The following is a 25,018-nucleotide window of genomic DNA, read 5'->3' as shown; positions in this document are numbered from 1 at the left end:
TTTCCCCTTACTTTGATGTAGTGGCATTTTGTAAAAATAAAAGTTTATAATATCATTCTTGTTTTCTTAGAAGAAGAGGTGTATAATTTTATTTTTAAAAGGACATACCAGTTAATATCAAAGTTTTTAGCATGCTTTACACATTTATCACATATTGCAAATATTTTAGACCAGAATTTTTCTTTTAAAAATCAAAGTCATTATAAAAGGCAATAATGTGATCATTTATTACAGGTATACTTACTTGCTTCTACAACATGTCAGAAACTTGTTATAAACAATGTCAGTCTTTTAATAATCACTAATATGTCATAATTTGAAATTTTTTGTTTTGTTTCACCTAAGAGTAACAAACATACATATTTGGTCTTGTCATTTGTTACTTGTGCAAATACAGAAGTTCATGAAGAAACTGGGCATGTGGAAGCGCAGGGGGCAGAAAAGCAGGGCGAAGAGGTCAAGGCAGGTCTGTCTACTGTGTGTTTAAAATAAACAATTGAACCTTTAGAAGTATGACTTTTTAATTTTAAATTTATAAGTGTACAAAAAAGAACAGATTGTTTTTCAGTACTAATTTTAAAATAAATTACCTAGTTTTTAGTGGGGAGATATTATATAAGCTATGTAGATAATGTAAGTAAATATTTAACTTACCCATTCAAACATTTTCCTAATGTTTAATCAAACTAAAATAATAAACAGTGCTTCTAACCACAATTTACACATATTTTTTACCCCAGCTTTACATTCAATTCATTTATTTATTTAAAAAATGTGAATTGAGTACCTACTAAAATGCTATATTTTGTGTGTGTGTGTGTTACACTGAGTAAAGGTACATTGAAGTCCTAGCCTACTCTTTCAAGACTTTTGATTTTGTAAAGGCAAATTATGAGTTAAACATAGAGCAGAATATAAATTTCAAATTTTAATTTTAAAACTTTTAGATACGATCATCACTTTATCTATAAAAATTTTTCCTTGTAATAAGAACAGTTAACTATAGGTTCTTTTTCTTCATCCCGGCTCAATATTGCTTTAATATTTATTGACCATCGTAATTTCTCTCCCAAGAGTCCTACTTCTAAATGGTTATAAGGAAAACATCATTGTGGTGTTTTAAGTCCCTATCATATGTACATATCATAATTCTTACCACTTTCTTTGTCAGAATGTTCTTGAAAGGATTTTAAAACATAATATTATCTAATCATCAAATATATTTATTACTTCTTTTATCCAGTTTTTACTATTTTAGTTTGAAACTGAGTAGAATCCTAATCTTATTTAAGCAGTCATTTTTTAAATTTAAATTTCTTTAAACAATGCAGTATAACTTTAGGTCTAATTTTATCATCTTTAACTCAAAATAATATTTCATTCATTAATAGTAGAGTGTCTTTTATGCCTCTTTTATTCTGACCTTTAACATTGTGTGAAAGCAATGCCATTATGTAAGTTATGCATGAGATGTGTTTTCATGGATGTGTTTTTCAATGGTATATGTAGTTTAAGACAAAAGACATCTTAAGCTGTAGTTGCTAATTAACAGTAACTATTTCTAATGTCATACAGATGAGAAAAGTCATCAGAGTACTTCTGATAATGAAAACAAAGGCAAGTTTAGATGCATGTTTGTAGAAATATATAACTATCTCTGTTATTAATTTCTAGAATACTGACTACTAAAATGTCCCACATCTATCATTTTCCCAAAATGTTATAGAAATAACATTTTTGTGAACTTTAATTGAGCTGTACAGTGAATACTTTGTATTACTTATTTCTAGATATCTTATACTGGTTCATATGAATAGGGAAAGGCTTTCATTTTCACACTGTTCATAAACTAACTTCCACAGTCAAGTCATTTTTTTAGGATAATATTAGTTTGGGAACTTCAGCAGTAGTAATATTGCTTTAATTTCTTTTAAACTGAACTAAGATAAAGAAGCTCATTTGTTGAATGTTTGTTGTCTATACTCTATTATCAAAATTAAGGTAGTAAATTATATCCATTTTTAAATTAGTATAAAACCATAACTACGATCTTCCCAACTTTATAAAATGACACATTGTTCCTCATTTTATTTTTATTACTTTTCTTATAGGATAGAAAGGATATACCTTATTCTTGAGTTCGCTAATGTGAAGTGTCGTGTTTAGTGCATGGGTTTGTTTCCCCAGTGTGTGATCATCTTTTGTGGTGTGCTTGATTTTTGTTTGGGTTGTTAATGACATTAATAATTAATCAATATTGTCTGTTTTTCAATGTTATAAAGACAATGAGGGAGAAACACCAAGCCCACCTAATAATGGGAAAAAAGGCAAGTCTAATATGAATAGTGCCTTTCTATATACTAAACACTCGGTATTGACTTATGTGATGTGCATGAATATGCTTTCTTAAATTAAATAAGCATAAATACAAGTATTAGTCCCAATATAAGTTATCCAATATTTAATGTTTCTGCTGTTTTTAAAGTATATTTCTGAATATGAAATTTGTCTTTAAAGTACCTTATTATTAAATTATGGTAAAATCCTATTTTATTTAAATTTATAGCATTAAAATGAGAAGTTTTGTTTTGCTGATCATGTTAAGGAATAAAATTCTGATTCTAATAATCATTTTACCATGGATTTAGAAACATGCAAAGTAGATTTTTTATACTCAGAAATTGTTTTAAAATTAAAATAATTTAGAAATATTTTAAAGCAGAATTTTGAAGTAGATAAGAAAATGAACTTTGAGTTCAACAGCATTAAACAAATATTTATAACATTTGTAGATTTTTCACAGTTCTATATACATGAATTAATGTATTGTGTAGGTGAGTGAAAAAGATGATTGATTTTAATATATACTTAGAATTAATTTTTTTATAACTATTGATGGCTTAAATCTGTAGGACTATATATATTTTATAGAGATTGATAAAGAAATATAGCTACACACATTGATTTAGAATGTCAGCATTTAAAATTTTTATAGTAAATATTTTTGGTAAATAAATTCAATAAAAAATTTTAAAAATTGAAAATAAATAAAAAAATAAAATTGTTACATAAAAAAAAATCATCATTCTAAAATTTCTTTATATTAACAGTTTGCCCTTGTTTTAGGCCAAATCAAGAAATGAATAGCTTTGTGCTTCAGTAACGTAGCTGAAATATCTTTCACTCTTGAATATATTTTTTTCTTGTTTTTATCTTTTATATGTAATGCTTATAAAATTACATGTAAGATCTGATTAACAATAAAATAATTTCATAATTATTCTGATTGTGGAGTGTTAATTATTCATTAACACTCCTCTATGTATAAAAACCTTAAAACTAGCTAAGATATTATAAAAAGACAAAAATAATGTAACAAAATAAATAAAATTAAATCAAGTATTATAAAATATGAATATTCTCTATAAAACAAAAATATTTAATGAGCTCTCAATGTGTGTTTACATATTTGTCTTTCTTTCTTTCTTTCTTTCTTTCTTTCTTTCTTTCTTCCTTTCTTTCTTTTTTTTTCTTTTTTTTTTCTGAAGTCAGAAGCTGGGAGGCAGAGAGATAGACTCCCACATGTACCTGACCGGGATCCACCTGGCACGCCCACCAGGGGGCTATGCTTGGCTCCTCTGGGGTGTTGCTCCATGGCAATCAGAGCCATTCTAGCACCTGAGGCAGAGGCCATGGAGCCATTGTTAGCGCCCGGGCCAACTTTGTTCCAGTGGAGCCTCGGCTGTGGGAGGGGAAGAGATAGAGAAAAAGGAGAGGGGGAGGGGTGAAGAAGCAGATGCTCACTTCTCCTTTGTGCCCTGGTCGGGAATCTTACCCAGGACTTCCACACACTGGGCTGACATTCTACTGCTGAGCCAACTGGCCAGGGCCATACATATTTGTCATTTTTATCTGTTTCTTGACCTCTGTGATATTACTTAGAATGTTCATATGTACTTACATATGTGTCAGTGGTCTAAAAGAGCAAATATATATTAAATGTTCAGTCAATTATTAGGGTGCAAAAATTTTGAAAACATGTAATGACATTTTATAAATATAAAATGCATTTAAACATATCAATCTACTATCTGCTTCAAATGAAGTCACTAAGTTAATGATTTTATCTGATGAGTACAACAAAAGAAAGTACTTGCAGCAGGAGAGAATGTTCAGGAGTGTGAAATGATCACTAGATTTAGAAAGGAGAAAGTCATCGTGTTAACCTGAACTAAGAACAATTTTGGTGGAGTCAGATGATGTAAAAGGTCGATTAGAGTGGATTTGAAGGACGAGGAGAGAAATGGAGACAGTGAGTTTAAATACCTTTGAAAGTTAGGCTGTAAGAGGAAGAACAGAAATAAAAATCTAGATTTGAGGTGGAAGGTCAGGGGAACAGAATATGTGAAGGAAACTATACTGTGTCTTGCTCTTCTAAATTCAGATCTGCCAGTTTACTATGTTGAGCCATGTAGACCTGAGCCATCAGTCTGTGATTTACCAAGATATATGTGTTCTATGGCTTAACTACTAGATTTAGGATCAAGACTTTCAGATTTGGAAGAAACCTTATGAATATTTTAATAAAATTGCTTTTCTTTACTGATAAGGAGTAGAATTTTAGAGGATAATCAACTTCCTCTGATCCACATAGTAGCAGATCTCTAGTCTTGACTCCCAATCTCATGCGTTTATGTCATGCATTTATATATCATGCCTCTTCAAATTTTAGATATTCGCTAGTAGTGTTAGTTCATTTCAACTATTATCTGCTATTTTCATTGTATTGTACTGGATAATAATTGAAGATGATATTATGAATAAGATATATTCCCTGCTTTGGGAGAGTTCCCAAGAAGAAAACAACAATAAAACTATAATGATAAGTAAAACATAGCTGATAAAATTATTTTAAAACATGACACTTATATAAAATGTTTTAACATTGTGATATATATTCAGAACCAACATTATAAAGAGCAGGTAAGTTTTGAGGGGAGTCTGGGTACATGTTCAGCCCCAAATATTTCTCCCTCTACTTGCTATAATATATACTTTATATTTTGCTATTCTCTAGTAGCTTATTTTAATAATATAAAGTTTGAAACTTTCCAGGGAACTAAAATGTAAATATTTCTGAGGGAATTGACCTGAACTGTTATCACATACACCTTTAAAGAGAACTCAAGTCAGAGCTTGTGAGTGGAGAAAGTTAGATGGAGGGAGAGGTATGCTAAAACTGTGATAAAACAGTAGGTGCCTTGGAGGGTTGAAAGGCAGACTCTGCCCTGAATTAGCCCCAAGTTTACTGTAAATAACATTACTTGCTGTGTAGATATGCTAATGAGTTTACTTTTTCAAGTAACCTGGTGTACTTAAATTGCTTAGAACAATACTCGTAACATAATAAGTACTATATAAATGTTAGCTATTATTACTATTATTTCTCTGTGATGTCTTTCCATAATTTTGTGTTTTCAGCACATAGTCTGAAAAGTTTTGATTTAACATGAGATTAGACCTGATTATGATCATCATCCTGAACCAGTTATTCAATATAAATTGTTTAGTAATTTTTAGGAAATTAGTACTCTTGATCAAATAGCTTTCATAAAAAATAATAACTAGGGGAAATAAATTGAATTGGATGACAATATAAGATATTGTATAATGTGCTAATACACTTGTACTTATTTCAGTACATGTATAAAAATCAATATGAAAATATTTAGAGTACTTTTCTTTAAATCAGAGAACTGTTTATATCAGCAATTTTCAACCAGTGTGCCACAACAATTTTTAAAACATGCAATACCTGACTTTTTAGTCTTTTCCCTTAGATTTTAAAATTAAAAAATGACAACAGCCAGTACAACCATACCCATCCATTGTGAATGAATCAAAATTACACCTATTGTTTTGGTCAGATTAGCAAGAAATATATTTTTTGGAGTGCCACAGAATTTTAGTAATTAGTTTATGTGTGCTGTGAGATGAAAAAGATTGTAAATTGTTGGTTTAAATAATTAGGACTTTTCAAGTTTCATAGCGCCTAGAGCAATACATTGGAAGTCAGTGCTTGGACCAAGAGCTCAGGTCTACTAAGTTTATGGCCTTTGGCAAGGCTTTTCATTTCTGTGGACCTCAGTTTCCTCTTCTGTAAGTAAAGTATTTCATAAGGATTTTAACACTTCTAAAAGTGTTAAATATGTGGCTGATAATGTCTATGATCTCAAATCGTTTTGTTTCTAACTTATTGTTTGGTTTAGAAACTTAACAGATACAACCTCCTAATTTCTGTTCGTGAGTCAACACTGTTGAGATTATAGACTAAATCCTACGATACTGCCTATTACAAAGTTACGTCCCTAACGATATATAATGAGACTAAAGGAAAAATATTTCCTTCCTTTAAGCCTAAGTGTGTGGCTATGAACATTATTTCAAATATAGCTGACCTATAAATAAGAAAGAGAGGAAGGAAGGAAGGGTGGAAGAAGAGGGAGAAAAAAAACAGGTTACAAAGAAACCAAAAGTACAGAAGTAATTTTGACAGTCTTTATAACGGGTGTTTGCTTCTTTAGGCATTCTAGGAATTGGATACAGTTAAGGGTATAGAATATGTACTATCTTTGTTTTGCTGCTGCTTCCTTATTAACGTGGATGCTCCTAGGGTGAGGAGAGCACCAGTACCCATGTCTTAATTTCCAAATTTGAATATCTTGATAAGAATGGATTTTATAGTGGCATTGATGGATGTTTCTTAAATACAGAATCCCCTGACAACTTAGACGAATGACCATTTAACCAAAATAAATCTAGACAAGATTCAGAGATCCTTTAAAATAGCAAGGGATTTATCGTATGTTTTTGAGCCTGACAAGCATTTAGTGACATCTGTATTATGGAAGAGTAACTTGATGCCAGTGAGCAAGAAGGACTTGAAAGAGAAGAGACTGAGGGCATGTGATTGTTGGATATCTCAGTAGTTCAACAAATGAGGGCCTGAGCTAAAGCAGACTTAATAAAGAGGAATAAAGACATTTAAAATTTTCAGTCTCCATTCAAATACATAAGCCTGAGAAAATCGGTTATAGAAGTTAAGTTCTTGTTAAACAAATAGTTTCTAATTTCTTTGCCTAACTTTTCCTTTCTTTCCTGGAGTCCATTCCTTCTGATTTTACTTTTTCCCCCCTTTTGCTCATTTTATTTCTTCTTTACTTCAAAGCCTTAATTGATTGTTTTAGGGGGAAAAAAATGTCCTTCCTCCTTCCTTTCTGCAAGTTTTAGCCATTGTTCAAGCCATATCATTGTTAACTTGCTAAATACAATTGTAAAGCCATTTTCTGTTTGTTGTTGAAAATAACAGAGACTGAAGAAGGTGATATGGTACTAGACAAAGTGCACAGGTTTTAGAATCTTAGCTCAGAGCTTGCCTTTACTATGTACCAACTGTGTGACTTTAGGCTCTTAATCCAAGTTAGTTCATCTGTGAAACTGTTTATAAACTAGGATGGCCATTCAGTCCTTATCCTGATTAATCAGCTCTTTGTATTCTTCCCTGTAGAAACCAGGGTCAAATATTATGCCATATGTAAAAGCACATTGAAACATATAGTGTTATACAAATATAATCTTGCTAATACAAGAATTTTGTATTTTTTAAATCATAGTGTTGGCTACATGGTGTAATGACTAGCTAGAATATAGTTATTTTGTAGAAATGTGGGTTTTTAAAATGTTGCTTAAAAAGCTCACCTCAAACTTAAGTCTTAATGAGTCAAACTAGATTCTTTAAATTATCTAGTATGTATTAAATTCAACCTTTAAGTTTTTCCATTTACAAATCAAATTTACAACTGAACATTTAGTACATGCATTTTAAAAATACTCTCTAAAAATATGTGTTAAAAATGATTATCCCCCAGAACAAATGTTTTTCTGTACTTGAATGGATTCATTGTTTGCACCTGGGGGGGGGGAACTAAATAAACTAAATATATATAAATAATATATATATATTTTTTCCAAAACAATTTACCAATCAAATTGCATTTTACATCTCTGATTTTTACTTTTTATCCTCTGGTAATAAATACACAAGTCTCATGAACTAACACTTTGTACTTAAATTTTAATTTAATATCTTTATTATTTAATATTAAGAAGACTTTCATTTTTTAAATTACCACAATAGTTATTTAATAGAAAAAACTGTCCTGCCTGACCAGGCATTGGTGCAGTAGATAGAGCATAGGACTAGGACGCAGAAGACCCAGGTTTGAAACCCTGAGGTCATCAGCTTTAGTGTGGGTTCATCTGGTTTGAGCACAGCTCACCATCTTGAGCCTAAGGTTGCTGACTTGAGCAAGGGGTCACTCAGTCTGCTGTAGCTCCCCAATCAAGGAACATATGAGAAAACAACCAATGAACTACTAAGGTGCCGCAGTGAAGAATTGATGCTTCTCATCTCCCTTCTTGTCTGTTTGTTCCTATCTGTCCCTCTTTCTGTCTCTCTCTATTTCTAGCACACACACAAAAAATTTTCTTAAGCTGTTGCATACTCAGTGATGTTTTTGCTCTTTTGTCTAATGTAACTAAAGCAATTTGTAAACATTTGAACATTTTTCTGATGTAATACTAGGTTGCTTTTAATTACTTTAAATGTTTCATTTTAATTATATGACCTATAAATTCAGAGAGGAATAAATATGGGTCGATCTTGACATTGTTTTTAGGGTGATAAATGAATTAATGATTCAGTAGTCAGTTCTGTTCTTTTTATTACTTTAATTCTGTTTTAAAATAGGTACTTGGGTATTGATATAGTGTTTAATAATACCCACATTTAGAATGTCTGGGAAATTTTCTAAATTCTAAGTGTATTAATCTCATCATCTGTGGTATAGGTCTTTTTCCATAAAATCTGACTCATCAGTCTGTAATCATAAGAAACAAGAGCAACTTTCTATAGTCAGGGCAGAAATAACCTTAGAAATTTTCAAGGTCAAATTTATCATTTAAGATATAACAGAGTAGAGGCCAGAAAGGCTATGCAATTTGCCTAAGGCATGCACCTAGTTAAAATCAGAAATATTGCTGAAATTCACCATTTCTGACTGAGGCCAGTAATATATCAATTACTTCTTTTTATCAATCATAGATAACCTTCGTCTTGGTCTTCTTTCTTTGTTGTATTGGCTGGTATTTATAAATTTATGGCTATGGGATATTTTTGTCACTTGCATATAATATTTTTTATTAAGAATTAATAATTTCACTGTCACCACAAGACAAGTGACTCTATGAAGAATTTATCTTCAAATAAATTGTCAACTCAAGGAACAGGTTTAAAAATTGAAAATGTTATGTGTTAAGAAATTTTTCTTCACACTTCAGAAGATGCTTTCTACCAACTCACAGATAGGCTAAATTATTTCAAAACAAGCCATTTCTACTTCTACACACTCAATATTTTTTATTTATTTTTAAATTGGATTTATTGGGTTGACATTGGCTAATCTTATTTCAACAGGTCGTATGCCTTCTATTTTTAGAATATCACAAACTATCTCCTGATGAAAGGTGAAAAAGCTTTTCAAAATGACAACTCTGTGATGCTTATAAAATCTTTTGGGTTGTTTTGGGTTTTTTGGTAGGTAAAACAAAAGTGAAAGTCATTCAAAATTTGAAAATATTTTATTATTAATGAGCTTATTATTTTCCCTAACATGAGAAAATTATGGATTTTTGTTGTTGTTACTACAGATTATCTGTGATTAAGGAACAAGCAATTTCTTTGTTATTATAACTAAAAAAGGCTACTAGAGTCTTGTTTTATCAGAAAATTTGTATATTCTTTGAAGGTTTTATGGTTTCTATTTCCACTAGCAGTTGATTAAAATATAGCATTTTTGTCCAGATTGGTTACCATCTGGGAATCCTTTTTTTTTTTTCATCTTTATCAGATTACTTACTAATTAGAAAATTAATGTGTCAGCTACACCCTCAGGTGTAACTTCCAAAGCAAGAAGTTTACTTGGAGTAGCTGATTGATGTTGGACCAGTGTAGTGTCTTATTCTTAATAGAATTTATTTAAAGTCTAGGAAAGGGGAAACCTTATACTGTACTTGCCACAGTCAATGTTAGCAGTACATGTGTAAGTAATTAAAAATGATAGTGTATCCCAGAGGTGAAATATATTATAGATGTGGCCAAACATGTTATACACTTGCCTATCTTTTTTATTCATTTCTAAACTGCACTCTAAGTCAAGTAGATAGTGACTAAGCTGGGTGATGTAAGTTTCTACTCTCCACACTCTTGGGGGCCCACTGAGCCTTTGGATATCAAATTGGTGCATGCTGCTTCCAGTCACCCTAATTTCTGTATCTTCTAGTTTAATAAGTATGGTGGTGGGATTAGTTAGGTTTTAATAAAAAGGTTTCTTTTACTTAAAAAAATAATACTGTATCCCTAATCCACTTATATTTGATGTTGCAATATAGTATATTTTTCTATTATTGACAGTGATTTCATCTTCCTAATTATGTTTTTTAGCTTAACATATTAAAATGTTAGTATTTCACTATTTATGGTCAAAGGAGGAGGGTAAAGTAGCAGGGATTAAAATGTGCATAGATAGTAACTACTTGCCAAAGAATATAGCTTTAGAAACATGAGAAAAAAAGATAGACAAATGTATACTTAAATGTTTATGAATACTACTATGTGGATAAGATTAAATGGTGACCAGTGAATCTTGTGATACATGATCTACGAGACCCTATATGATCTGTAAATGTTTATGAATACTACTACTATGTGGATAAGATTAAATGGTGACCAGTGAATCTTGTGATACATGATCTACGAGACCCTATATGATCTGTACTCCTTATTCTTCCCATTTCACTGCCTTTTCTTCATCTTCTGCCACCTTCTTTGTTCATTCTGCATTTCCATGGAGACCTACCAATTAAATCCATGATGCTTTCTTAGAACATTTCTGACATGCTCCCACCACAAGATATTTGCAAGTGCTGTTCTGCCTATACTGCCCTCTCCCCCAATAAATATACAGCTAACTTCCTTACTTCCCTAAGTTCCTTACTCAAAATTTTCCTCCTTAGAGGGGGTTTCCATGACTACCCTGTTCAGACTTTTATCACACCCTGAATATTTTATTCCTTCTTATGTACTTCCTATTTGTCCTCTTAACACTTAATATCTAAGCCACAAAATATTTTACTCATTTATTTTGTTTATAATCTGTTTCTTCTACTACAATATAACTTTATGAGAACATGGATTTTTGTCTTTTTTGTTTGTTGTTATATCCCTAGTACCTAGATATGCCTGGATTATTATAGGTGCTGACTATATATTGTTGAATGAATGAATATTATGCCACACTACAAATAATTCTAAATAATATTAAATAAACCAGGTAACTCATATTCAGCGATACCAAACTGTTACTAAATTTTATTGAATCATATACCATAGCATATAATTTTTGGCTGTTTAATGTAAGTACTAAATGTGGTAGTAAAAAAATACCCATTTTATCATATATTAAATTCAAATTTCTCTTGATATGTATAAAGTGTATGCATTTTAATTTTATATATATATTTCATTTCACCACAGAAAAACACATTTAGCTGAATGTTCATTTCTAAAACAAATTAATATTATTAATATAAACTAAGAAAAAACTAATTTGTCAAATCAGTTTAACTATTATTTTCTTCATCTTCGCCCATTAATTTTATTAGAAATGTATATTAGTGCTTTGAATTTTTGAAATATATTTTTAAAAATTCAAATGTCACACCTGTGTATTTAAACCATTAATTTTATATCACTGAAATTTTATGGGAGAATTTAGAGGAAATATCTTTTAAAAACAAGATCTCTGAAGTATTTTTAGCTTCTCATTATGAACATGAATGTTTCTGACAAGCTCTGGTTATTTTTTTTTTTATTATTTGTACTAGAAGTTACATGGGAAGACCAACAGAAAAAGGTGAATGGTACAATAATTGATGACATACCATTGCCGAAAAAGAAACACCAGTCTGAGCCAGGTTTGTCAGGATTTGGAAAACCACTGAAAGCATGAGAGAATAGCATTGCATTTCATGCTTTTAAATACGTGTGTGCTTGTACCTCACTTTTCTCATTTTGGTGTGAACTTTATAGTTTGTAGAGCCAATTTAGATTAGAGTGGTAAACATTTTATTTCAAGATTTCTTTAGAAAAAAAGACCAATTATTTTATTATTAAGAATACTTATTTAGAGAAAAAATTGACAAATATAAGCACAAATGATCATTTATACATTTGGTCTTTTGAATCATAAGTACCTAAATTAAGAAAGAGACTGTTGCTTTTCTGAAAAGTTCTATAGTAAGCTCAATATATTATTTAAATTGTGTTTGTAAGCCAGTCCTTATCTTTCATTGCAAATGCTATTGAGGTATATAGCCCACATTGATAATGATTCATTTACAACTTCTGAAGCTAAAAATATTGCCAACAATAAGGAATATTAGTATAATAGAATAATATGTAAATCAAATAAAGAGTTGCTTCAAACCATTAATTCTACTTTTAGAGAGAGATGATTAGTTGAAGATAACTTGAACCAAGAGTAAAAGGAAGAGAATCAAAGTGCAAAGATAATCAAATGAATTCTCAGTATTAATTAGTAATAGAAGGAGAAAGAGTACATTAAAAATTTTATTCAAATTTTAGACTACAAGTGGTTTTTGATAAAATCATTAAAATGATTGTGTATTTATAGTAACCGTGTTAATGTATTTTATGTGGTAACTCATTTTCTGTTCGATCTTTAAAACCTATATTTTAAAATCTGTCAATGTATAAATGAAACTAGCTTATTATTCGATATTATATTGCTCTCCTGTTGTATGCCAGGCATTGTCGTTGGCACTGAGCTATTGGGGTAGACAAGATAGATGCAGCAATTATCCTCGTATAGTTTACATTCTGCAAAAATGCATAATTAAAAAGATCATACTAATGATTAAGGTATTGTAATTGTGATAGAGCTATTAAGGAGACTAGGGTGCTTTGACAAAAGTAGTACATTATGTAAGTCTGGAAAGCAAGGAAAACTGCCACAGTGCAAATGACTTAATCTGTGAATTCTCTTGAAGTAAAATAGTTACATACTGAAAATTTAATAAAATAAATTAGATTTTTATTTGAGAATTTAAATATATTCATAAAATTATAAGAAAATATCTTATTTTTTTAAAATCTTTAATTAAATATCACTTTGTTCATTTGGAAAAAAGCAGCATATTATTATACATTATGCATTAGTATATTTGAGGTGATTTGAAAAATAAAGTATATATAATGTGATTTATATAACAAATAATATTACTATAAAAATCTCTTCTCTCTGTATTGTGTAATGGGACTATCCCTGGTCCTGAACTCTTATCTATTTATCCTGTTTGCCCTCATGTCTGATTACATGATTATGTTTGTGGCCATATATATCTATGTAAATAGGTTATATTGTGTATTAAAATCATGAAAAAATGCAGTGTTTAACTAAAACATTTTTAAATCTTACAAAAACTTAAAGATCTTTACATAAAGTTAATTTCTGTATTCTTATATAGAGCATATATATTTTTTATTACTTAAGCCCTCTAACTGAATATAAAGTATGTGTACAACAGAAGAAAATTAATGTAATTAGGCTACCTTAATGTTATGGTTTAAAATTTTATAGATTTTTCTCTTTTGGCAATTGTGCATTTTCCTATAGACTAGGAAATTCCTGGATATTCAAACCCTTAATATCATGAGTAAGTATGCAATACATTAATTCCTGGATATTCAAACCCTTAATATCATGAGTAAGTATGCAATACATTAAGGCTGTAAATGCCATGTTAACTTTCAGTTTTCCATAAATATTTTATTTCTAAAATAAAGGAAGGTTATGAAGAGAATAGTCTTAATTACTAAAACTTTGGAGTGATGAAATGGGAGGAAAATAGTGGGACATCAAGTAGGGCTAATTACATTTCAGTAACATTTATGAGCTTGGGCTTTACAGAGATATGTTTGGAGGCATTATTTAATTTATATTTAAGTATGTGTATGATATTGAAAATCTATTAATTGTAGTCAGTGTTTCAAACAATTTTTATTCAGTGCAACCTAACAGATTCTCTTTCCTTAATTGTCAAAGCGTTTCCACTAGTCTATTATAGTGAACCTGTGGTATTAGAAAAAGTCTGGAAGCACTTAACCCAGACCTGAGGTGCAAAGTTGGCTATATATCTATTTACACTTTTCTATTGCTGTTATGAAAATATATGCAAGAGTAATATCTGGGAATGCTGCCATTTTAAGGTTTATACTAGCAGTAAAAAAATTAAATCATCTGTAATTTTTGATTTAAATAGAACACAATAGAACTGAAAGGGTAAGCGGCATTATATAGACTTGAAAAATGAGTTAATTAACATTTTCATGAGCTTTAAGTAGTATGGTCTAGTATCTGCTTATTTTGCAAAAAAAAAAAAAAAAATCTTGAAATATCTGAACTAGGCTATCCTAAGAAAATAATCACTAAAAGAGGACTTACTTTTAGTATTGCTAACTGGATTGACAGTAGGATAGATGAAGATCTCTGGGAAAAAGAATGGTATTTATCAGATTAATATCTTCGGTGTGAGCTTAAAATACAGGTTTACTTAAAATCAAGTGATTTTAAACTCCAGGTTTTATAGATAATGTTTAGCGTGAACCAGTAAATGTCTTCCTGATGTGGAATGTGGATTAAATTTAGTTTAGGCCATAAATTAACAAAACATTCTTAATGCAAATCAGTGATATATGCACATGGCAAATTTGGTGTTTATTTTTTTCAATGAGCAATCTAATTCTAAACTAGAATACTGTAGTCTATAATAATGCATTGTTATTAAACATAAAAAACATGTTTAATCTATTGAACTTTTTATTATAATTTTCACTTAGAGTTTACCTGTTCTTATAGTAAATGAAAATACTTCTGAGAAAAAAACATATTTGTACATAAAATATTTTATTTCATATTCTTCTTAAACTCATCCTACAAAAAAGTCTGGTAGGAAAGCTAACTTCAGTTAGACTGAATGAATGTTTTAGAACTGATAGTTTCTCAGTTCTTCTAAAACAAGAAACTCTTGGAACTAAATTGTTCAGAATCTACTTTGAGATGTAATTTAAATGATTTCTAATGTTTGATGATTAATTGCTTCTATTTGTGAAAGGATTATCCTCCTTGCTTTGTTGTTATCTAAGTGTAAATTATGCTATATTTAGGAAATTCTTGGATTGATATAGCTACTATCCTTAGTGTAGTTACCCTGAAGCCATGACAATGCTACATATCTTGCTCTTATCTGCAAAATGTGTTTCTCTGGAAAACTGAGGGCAGTGAAACACTGCTGAATTACTTACTATGCGATTGTATGGTTTTTTTGAAATTGAAAATATTCAAAGTAATGAGTTATGATCTACTACTTACTATAACATCTTGTGTGCAGAAGCCACTAGATTTAACATTATATGACTTATGCTATATCAATCTTTTTTATTATTATGATTCAATGGGAAGAGGGAAGGCAGAGACAGACTCTCCCCATTCACCCAGACTGGGATCAACTAGGCAAGCCCAATAAGTGGTGATACTCTGCCCATCTGGGGCATTGGGCATTGGTCCATTGCTCAGCAACTGAGATCGTTTTAATTCCTGAGGTAGAGACCATGGAGCCATCCTCAGTGCCCGAGGCCAACTCACTCCAATTGAGCCATGGCTGTGGAGGGGAAAAGAGAGAGGGGGAGAGAGAAACAAGAGGGACAGGGGTGGAGAAACAGGCGCTTCTCCTGTGTGCCCTGATTGGGAATCAAACCAGAACATCCACATACCAGGCCAGCACTCTACCACTGAGCAAACTGGCCAGGGCCTAGTGAGCTTTTATTAATTACTATATTATACGTATAGTATATACTATACTATAGAGGTTAGTTACTACCGGTACTTTAATTTTTTTCAATGAGGACTTTTCTATATTGTATTCTTTATGGATCTGTAACTGTAGTGAAGATAAAGACTTTTTTACTAGTTCTACCTTTGAAGTTATGTTTTATAAAATTTAACTAAAGAAAAATAAATATTCAAAGATGTATGTATTTTATTAGTGAATTTTATTTTTTTAATTTTTTTTCTTGAGTATTTCTTGAGTAATTGTTGCCCAGTTTGAAATGTTTTAAAAGTAAAAACAATTTACTACAGTTTCAATCTGTATTCTAAATTAGTCTTCTAATTAGGTGCAATCTAAACCTTTTAGCTTGGAAAAAAATAATTAAGGTTGCTCCTGATCAATATGAGCAGGTTGGTCATTTCTAATTATTTCTGGATTGTTGTAAAATTAATGTCTTTTATTTTAAATAGAAAAAAGTGATGTAATACCAAGTAAGTATTTTATACAACACCAATTAACTAATGGAACTTTATAAAGTTGATTTTGTTTTTTCTGAACATGCAGATAAGTTTTTTAGACCAGAATTTTATACTTTAGTGACAGTTTTTTAAATAATAAATTGTATACTATAGTTTGAAAATCAATTATTTTAAACTTTCTCAAACATACTCTTTTCGTCTGTGTTTAAAATTTCATTACATATCAGACTTCAAGGATAGAATCAAGAAAAACAAGAAAGAACAGCTAGGAATAAGAAAGAAGACATTTAAAAGAAACTTTTTTAGTGAGCTTTAAAAATAGAAAAATGTTTTGAAGTATTGTTCCTTGCTTATTTTAATAGATAAAATTATTGTAAATATTCAATAATTTTATGTTTGCTGACAAATTATGGGAAGTTATAATTAGTTTTAAAAATAAATTCAAATACTTGGATTGATACGTTTTTCAACTTTTTGTCACAGTAAAGAAGTTTTTGTTTGAAATCAGTAAACTTGGTAAAAATATTGTTTTTATATTCTAAGTCTATCCTGATCTTTGTATTATTGAGTTTCTCCTACTAAGTAGGTGCTTATTTAGGGTTCATTTTGAAAGGTTTCTTTCCTGCCTCCACGTAAATATTCTAAGACTACTGTGACCTTTAAAAAGCCTTCATAATATGATCAGCTTTTAATTTTATGAAAGTTCTAATATGTGCTTAGAGTCATGAGGATTCTCTTTCACTGTCAGGAATCTTTTAAACAAATGTTTGCTCCTGTTCTAAATGTTGGTAAATAGAAACATTAGCCAATCAACAAAGTTTCAAATAGTATCATACACCCTTGTTAAAAACTGTATTTGTGCCCCTTGTATGTGACTTTTTAAATTAAATTGATTACTGACTATTGTTTTTCTTTGAATTGATATTTTCAGTTGAAATATAATAGTTAATATGTTATATTGGCAAGGGAAAAATTTTGGTTCACATAAAATTTTACATAAAATCTGTTATGTTATTCTCATGAACTAACCAAATAATAATAGAAATGATTATTTTATGTATCAGCTTATCTTCAGTAGATTGTTTTTATTTTAAGGACTAGTACAGACAACTTTTATATGCATAAATATGTTATACTACTTTAATTCTTTAAAAGCCAATTTTTTCATAACTTACACCTTGATGATACCTTTAATTTAATACTATTTGTTCAAAAATAACTTACTATAAGTAATGAAATACTGCTTGAATTATTTATTATATTCATATAATCTGTTTCAGTATTTTATATGAAAATATTTTATTTCTTTTTTATATTTTATTTGGTAGAATAAACAAAAAAAATACTGTGCATTTTCTTTACAAAGTCTTTATAATTACTAAGTCTAAAACTAAGATCCAGCCATAGTTGTGACAGTAATTGACACCTAAGACAGGATATACTTTTACTATTCTTAATCACTCTAACAAGTTATTGGGTAAATAAACCATTAAAGTGCCTTTAATAGCACTGAAAAGTAGAATGAATGTGGCAAAGTGATGATTAAAGGAAAAATAGGGTGATAGGAAGAGTGGAGGGGGTACTTTTAGCTTCTTAATTCTGTGATTTATTATAGTAATTTATGTGAAATAAGTCTTTACATTTTATTTATATTACCATTTAAATAAGATATGGCTCTTTAAATGATATTAGTTAATTTTTTTCAAAAAAAAGCTGTTTTAATACTTCTAATAAAATACTGCAACCACAGAAAGATAAAAAATATTTTAATATTTTTGGTATAACTAAGTTATATGTTGGGATTTTATGATTTAAATGAATGTTTTATTTGCTAATTAAAGTTCAATTATTTTGTATAAAATTAGTTAAGATCTATTAATGGATCATATTCACATAAATGATAAAAATGATTTAATAGGCACTTTCTGTTGGTAGTGAGATCATTGCCAAGTATTTCACACTAATATTTTTATATAACAAAATTTTTTTATAATTTTAAAAAATATTAAAGTATTGATGCTAAGTGTTACCATATTCCTCACAAGAGTAAATGCACTTATGAATTTACTTGCACACTTTAGCATGTACCTTTTTTTAAAAACATTCTAATTAAATACTATATAATAAAATGTCAAATTCAGGTATCACCGGGAGAGATTTTTTGTTTTTTCCTTGGTTGACTTTTTATTTCACATGTTTTTATTGGGTCATCTAGCATCTAGTAGAAAGAAAATTGACCTGGTAATCAGGAGACCTCTGTTCTATTTCTGGTTCTGCCACTGAACTTGTTTTGTGACCTTGGGTAAGTCACTTGAACTCTATGTGTCTCATTTACTCTCTATAATAAATTAATGAATAGGTTGAAAGAATTTTGAATGTTTTGAATTTGTATAATATGGAAAATATTGCTGCAGTGCTGTTATAAAATAATCCAAAGTACAGGAAAATACTAGGTAGAGAAAGAAACTTCATTTATTTGTTGTTTTATGTTTTCTGGGGGAAAAAAAGTTTCCTTAGAGATGGAATATGTTTAAGTAGTTATTTTATCCAATTTATAATATTTTTTAACATGTGAGCAAACTATTTTAGCAGTATGATAAATATGTCTGCAGGGAAATTTTGCATAGAAGAAATAATGCAAAATATGATACAATTCAGCTAACCTATGATGTCAACTAAATATATAGAAATAGGTATAGAAATATATCTATATATAGATATATATGTTGTGGTTTTTCTATCTTTTCTTTGAGAATGGGTGGACTGGCGATTGAAAAGAAAATATGGCATATATCATATTAATGCTTGAGTACCTTTCAGGAGGACAGTACTTTTCTAGTAGTTAATCCTATGAGCAGAGTTTAGGTTGTACTATAATTATGGGATTTAGTGTCTAATTTTGATAGATCAAAGATATGCTTGTATAATAATCAAAATTACATTGTTAAGTTTCAAAATGTATCATCCTTTTACAGTTCTCCATAATTCATACTAATATTTCTTTTTTCTAAGAAAAAAATTGTCCATGTTTATCCTATTTTTTTCTTAGTAGAAAGTTCTCATTTTCTCACTATTCAAGAAAATAGATTTATTTCTTATAGGAAAGAATGCTCTCAAAAGTTTTAATTTCAATATTTCAAGTATACTTTGGTAGAATATGGTTTTCTATAAATCATTTAATAACTGTGATACAACTATTGCAAAAGTGAATGTGGAATTTTTATTTAAAAATTTTGTGATTCTTTATTCAAAGTTAAGTAGGTAATTAAAATAAGAGATTTCAGTTTTTTACTACATTGTTTATCTATGTCAATCATACTAATAACTAACACACTAATTTCTTTGGATAAAAAAATTTTGGATGCTGAATTTAGCAGACATTTCCTGCTTTCAATTACTGTGTAAATTGTCTTTGAACTTTTCTACTGGCAATGGGGAAATAATGTTTCCAAACTGTGTGCCATGTCAGTTAAAGTAGATGTTGGATTAGGATGGGCAAATTTGAATAGAAACATCAATGACCTGTTATGTGTTGTCTATAAAAATGTTCTTAATAAATAAGCATTATAAGGGATTCTGATCAAAGAAAATTTGCTTAAATTGAAGGTTAATTTCAATTTTTAATAACTAAATAAAACCATCTCTTTCAGCTACTCTTTTTATATGAATTTTATTATATTTGTTCCTCTTTGTAATATTTTATGATAATATTTTACTGTACTGAAGTAATTTAGTGAAATATTGGCCTGATGGCCATACTTTATTTTTATGTACACACTGATCAAATTGGGGGATTTAAAAGGCATAAAATCTGTTGGAACTACTTTTATTGCCCTTTTGAAGATGTTTCAATTAAATTTTATTCTTTATGATAACTAAAAATCCTGAAAGCATTTTCACAGGTCTTAAATGGACTGAGGAACAGAACTTTTTACTAATGGCATTTTCCTTCAGCACCAGTGTTCAAGATGAGCTGTCCAAAAATAATTCAAAACTTTTGAATTCTCTTTTTTTTCTATACTAACTTTATTTTTCTTGTTCTTCTAACCCATAATAGCTTAACCAATTCACCATCAGTTCTTCCGTTGTTTCTTTCTTAAAATATGGTTTGTGTTTGATTTTATCTTCCCTACCATTATACACAGGATTCTTTCTCAAAATGAATGGGGCTCTTTCCTTCAGTGTCACTTTTTACCTTTTGAGTACATGCACTCACACTCATCTCCTTTGTCTATGTCTGTCCATTACACGATGTGACCACAGAAGAAGTGGACTCCACAAGGAGAAGACATGCAGGTCTGTCTCTTCTACTGCTTCTCTTTGTGATTTTCTTTCATTTATCTAACTTGTCTTAGAAATTTTCTACTATCTCTATTTAATTTTTTATTCTCCTCTAATATAACAAATGTAAATCTTGCAGGCATTTTCATTTTAGGTAGTTGTGTAGTCAGCTTTTAACAATAACTACTCCAATTAAATGGATGAAAATAAAATGATTAAACTTTATATAATATGTATTTATGTATTTTACCATAACAGGGTACAGAGTGTCAACCAGATAGATTATATTAATTTAATTATAATTCATTCCTCAGTATATTTTCTACTTAAAACTTGATTTCAATGTTTTTTTCATGATAACAAAAGTATTTCTATCATGAATTCAGCAATGTGCTGGACTGTAGAAAATACTAAAGACCTAATACATGCCCTAAACAAGCTATCTACATCAATGAGTTAAAATATGTAGGAAACATACTATGTTTGTGTGCCAATATGGATGACTCTAACAAAGATAAAGCCAAATAAAATTTGTTTTAACTAGATGGTCAGAAAGTCTTCATGGAAGAAGTAACACTTGAACTAAAATTTGAACCTTCATTCAACACTCATTTATTAGGCACATGCTGTGTGGTACTGTTCTAGGTGCTTGAAATAACAGGGCACAAAATAGCTCCCATCTTTGTGGGCTATTCTAGTGTGAGTTAACAAGTAAACAATAATATTACAGCTACTATGAGAAAAATATATATATTTCAATGAAATCACAAAATTTGATCATTTTTACCTGAAAAGAGTGGATATTAGATCAAAAAAGACTTCAAGGAAGAGATGACTCTTGAGTTGAGTGTTAAAAACTAGAAAGATGTTGGCCTCATGTGTAGAGAATATTTCAGGCAGAGGAAACAACATAGGCAAAATGATTCAGAAGCATTTTTTAAAAAGCAGAGAAGGTTTCTGAAATTATGTAGATTATTGAAGCATATAAAGTAGGGGAGGAATAAGATCGGGTATTTGTTTCTGAAAGATTAGAAGCTATATAAAAATGTGTATATTTGAGCCACATATGGAGAAAGATCATTTGTGAGGATATTGCATCTATCAGTTAAGAGATGGTAATGGGCTAAATCAAGGTAGCAATAGAGGCAGTTGGTACATGGAAAAGTTATTCAAAGATGTAGAATCTATAAGGCTTAGTTACAGATTAGATATCATCGATGCAGGAAAAGGAGGAATAAGATAATCGCAGGTCACTGAAATATTTGGATAGATAGTGATATGTTTTATCAAGATAGGGAATATAAGTTTTAGGGGGCAATAAAAGATTGATACTTACAAAATAGTCATGGGGATGTAAAGTAGAGCATAAGAAATACAGTCAATAATATTGTAATGGGGCTATTTGGGTACAGCAATATCAAGGGGACACTTTGTAAAGTAAATGATTGCCTAACCACTATGCAGTACACCGAAGAAACTAACACAAAATAATATTGAATGTAAACTGTAATTGGGAAATATAAATAAATAAAATAATAAATAAACAGTGTAGTTTGCTGATGAGTTGAGTTTTCTGTAGAAAATCAGGTATAAATATCTAATGGAGTTAATTGGATGTTTGGTCTCAACTCAGGAGAGAAGTCTGGACTAAAAACAGAAATTAGAGTATCAGCATTTAACTAATTCCATAGGAGTGATGGAATTGCCAGAATCATATGAAGCATAAGGAGAATGCCAAGAATCATAATTCAGGGGCCATCAACATTTATTTACATTGAAGGAGTGAATGAAAGAACAAAAGCCAGAAAACTAGGTTGAAAAGAACCATTCAAAGACAATAAGATATCAGAAAAAGGACACAATTCAAAGAAGTGAAGTGCTTCAAGAAGGGTATACTCAACATATAAAAATCCCAGAGGAAGACAAATATGTTGTTACATGATAAGCTAATTAATAACGATCTTTGCTTGATTGATTTTAGTAAAGTTATGGAGGCAGGAAGCCACATTGAAGAGAAGGTAAGGGAGATCTTAAAAAAAAAAATGAAGGTTTCCTGATGGCTTGGAGAAATTATAAAATTAAGAGTGAGTACTATGGGGGAGGGAACAGGAAGTTCACCAAAGATGCATAGAATGGTGACAACTTAAGTGAAAAACTTAAATTTGTGATGGCATTGATTCTCTAAGATTGTGTAATTGGCTTAGTAGCCAATTAATCCTTGGGAACTAAGGTTGGATGTTTATGGGCAGTTACAGTAGTAAGAAACAGAGGATGGGAATGTTTATTGTGTCTGGCAAGGAAAGTGGTTTACATGATTTTCAAGATAGATTAGGGAAGATGCTTGTCATGTTAAATCATGCTGTCTTGTTAAATATTATTTAGATTCAGAGTTTTCCTTGAACTAGAAGAGAAGGGCTTCAAGGAAAGAACTGGAATTTGTAGAGATTGAAGGCTCATGGAAGCAAATGGAGAAGGTTATTTCCAGAGATTGATTTAATGAAGTTTAGAATTCTCAGATATTAGGTGAGTCCAAATAATTTAAAGACACAGGATTTGGTCTTGGGAATGAGTTTCTGAGATGGAGCATGGATTACAGTTTGGGAAGGCAAGGAGAGCAGCACACTTTGATGCTAGGATTTTTATACTGTTTAAGCATTGAAGTCACTGAAGGCGTAACGTTGACAGAAAAGCAAAGAAGAAAATTCTAGGAAGTAGACAATAACAGCAAGGAAGCTTTTTTTAATTAATTTTAATGGGGTGACATTAATCAATCAGGGTACATAGGTTCAGAGAAAACATGTCCAGGTTATTTTGACATTTGATTATGTTGCATACCCATCATCCAAAGTCATATAGTCTTTCATCACCTTCTATCTGGTTTTCTTTGTGCCTTTCCTCTCCCCCCATTTCCTCCCTTCCCCTCCCCACCCCCGGTAAACACCACACTCTTGTCCAAGGAAGTTTAATGGTATGAACCTAAAGGAGTAGATTTTACATGAAATTAAAAAGGCAAACATGGGGAAGCAGCTATGCAGACCTGGAAGAATGCTTAAAACTTTCAGTCTTCTGTAGTATTTAAGGTAGAGAATTTTGAGAAGTTTCCCCTGAAAATGTCTCTGTAAGAGGTAGTGTTCTTGAAGGATCAAATTTTCATGCAGCTTAGGGATGAAGTGAGCATTCTGTGATGATAACACCGAAGACATAAAAGATTTAAGTGAAAGGAATCGGGTTTTAGAATCCACAGTGGAAAAAATGAGGATATGTGTCTGTAGGTAATGTTGGAAAAATCAGTTAACAGTACAGATTGGAAATGTTTAAGATAAAAGGACAGATGCTAGGAAAAGGAAGAAAAATAAGGAATTTAAGCTAAGTTTGGGAAGAAGGAGTTCAACAGGTTAGACAAAGAAATCTTCATATGCATAAAGCTTAAGGGAAAGTAGTGGAGGGAGTTTAAAGATTGAAAGAGAAGATTATAGAAGAAGCAACCTTTCTTACAAAAAAGAATAAATGGCACCTAAGATGTATGTGAACTGGTTGAATTTATGGAGGGAAGGTAACTTTATGGTATTCAACTGTTAGGTCTAAATTATTTTTAATTGTTAACTAAACATAATTTGAAGCCTTTCTTAGTGTCAAGTTTAAAAGTGTAGTTGTAGTTATAGCTCTATAATCCTTTTCCCTGGCATGAGGAAGCTAGAGAGTGTGTTTTCTTAGTTCTCATTGCAGGCCTTTAATACTGTTAAGTTGGGACTTGGTCTGTATTAACTAACACTGATTTAGGATTCCACACACTCCCCTAAGCCCAGAGATAAATGAAGATGAGTGCATTCTCTTTCAGAGTGAGGTTTGCTTTCTTTTCTCCTTTTTTTTTCATTGAGAGAGGAAGAGTGAGAGAGAGAAGCATCAACTTGTAGTTGCTTCACTTTAGTTGTTCATTGATTGTTTCTTGTATGTGCCTTGACCGGGCAAGCCTAGGGTTTTCAACCATCCACCTCAGCAACCGCAGCATTCCAGGTCAATGCTCTATTCACTGTGCCACTACAGTCTGTTTCAAAGGACATAAGAGTAGAGAAAGAATGGTAGAGAAGGTAATAAAAGCTTCTGGAAAAAAGAAACTAATTTTAGAAGAGAAAGCAGTAAATTTTATAGCAGGCAAATCAGAATGGATTTCACTTGTTTAATAAGTTACATGAAGTTAAGCTTTGCAAAAATCACTGGAGTGTGTGACCAAT

General features: G+C 30.4%; 1 protein-coding gene across 49 annotated transcripts in view; it reads left to right on the top strand.

Annotated features, from left to right (window-relative positions):
• RIMS2 (regulating synaptic membrane exocytosis 2) overlaps window positions 1-25,018 on the top strand; it is a 653,442-nt gene that overhangs the window by 433,543 nt on the left and 194,881 nt on the right. For 21 of the 49 annotated variants that reach the window (XM_066265865.1, XM_066265849.1, XM_066265867.1 and 18 more), the window contains one exon: window positions 20,769-20,801. The exons of 25 other annotated variants lie outside the window; for them this stretch is intronic. In XM_066265865.1, coding sequence (XP_066121962.1) covers window positions 20,769-20,801 — 33 coding nt within the window. The remainder of the gene's footprint in view (window positions 1-20,768; window positions 20,802-25,018) is intronic. 3 more of the 49 variants (XM_066265855.1, XM_066265842.1, XM_066265881.1) reach the window with 1 other exon arrangement.

The sequence above is a fragment of the Saccopteryx bilineata genome, chromosome 3, assembly GCF_036850765.1.
Source record: "Saccopteryx bilineata isolate mSacBil1 chromosome 3, mSacBil1_pri_phased_curated, whole genome shotgun sequence".
NCBI lineage: Eukaryota > Metazoa > Chordata > Mammalia > Chiroptera > Emballonuridae > Saccopteryx > Saccopteryx bilineata.
The sequence above is the reverse complement of the archived record's forward strand: the minus strand, read 5'-3'. Positions and strand labels throughout refer to the sequence as shown.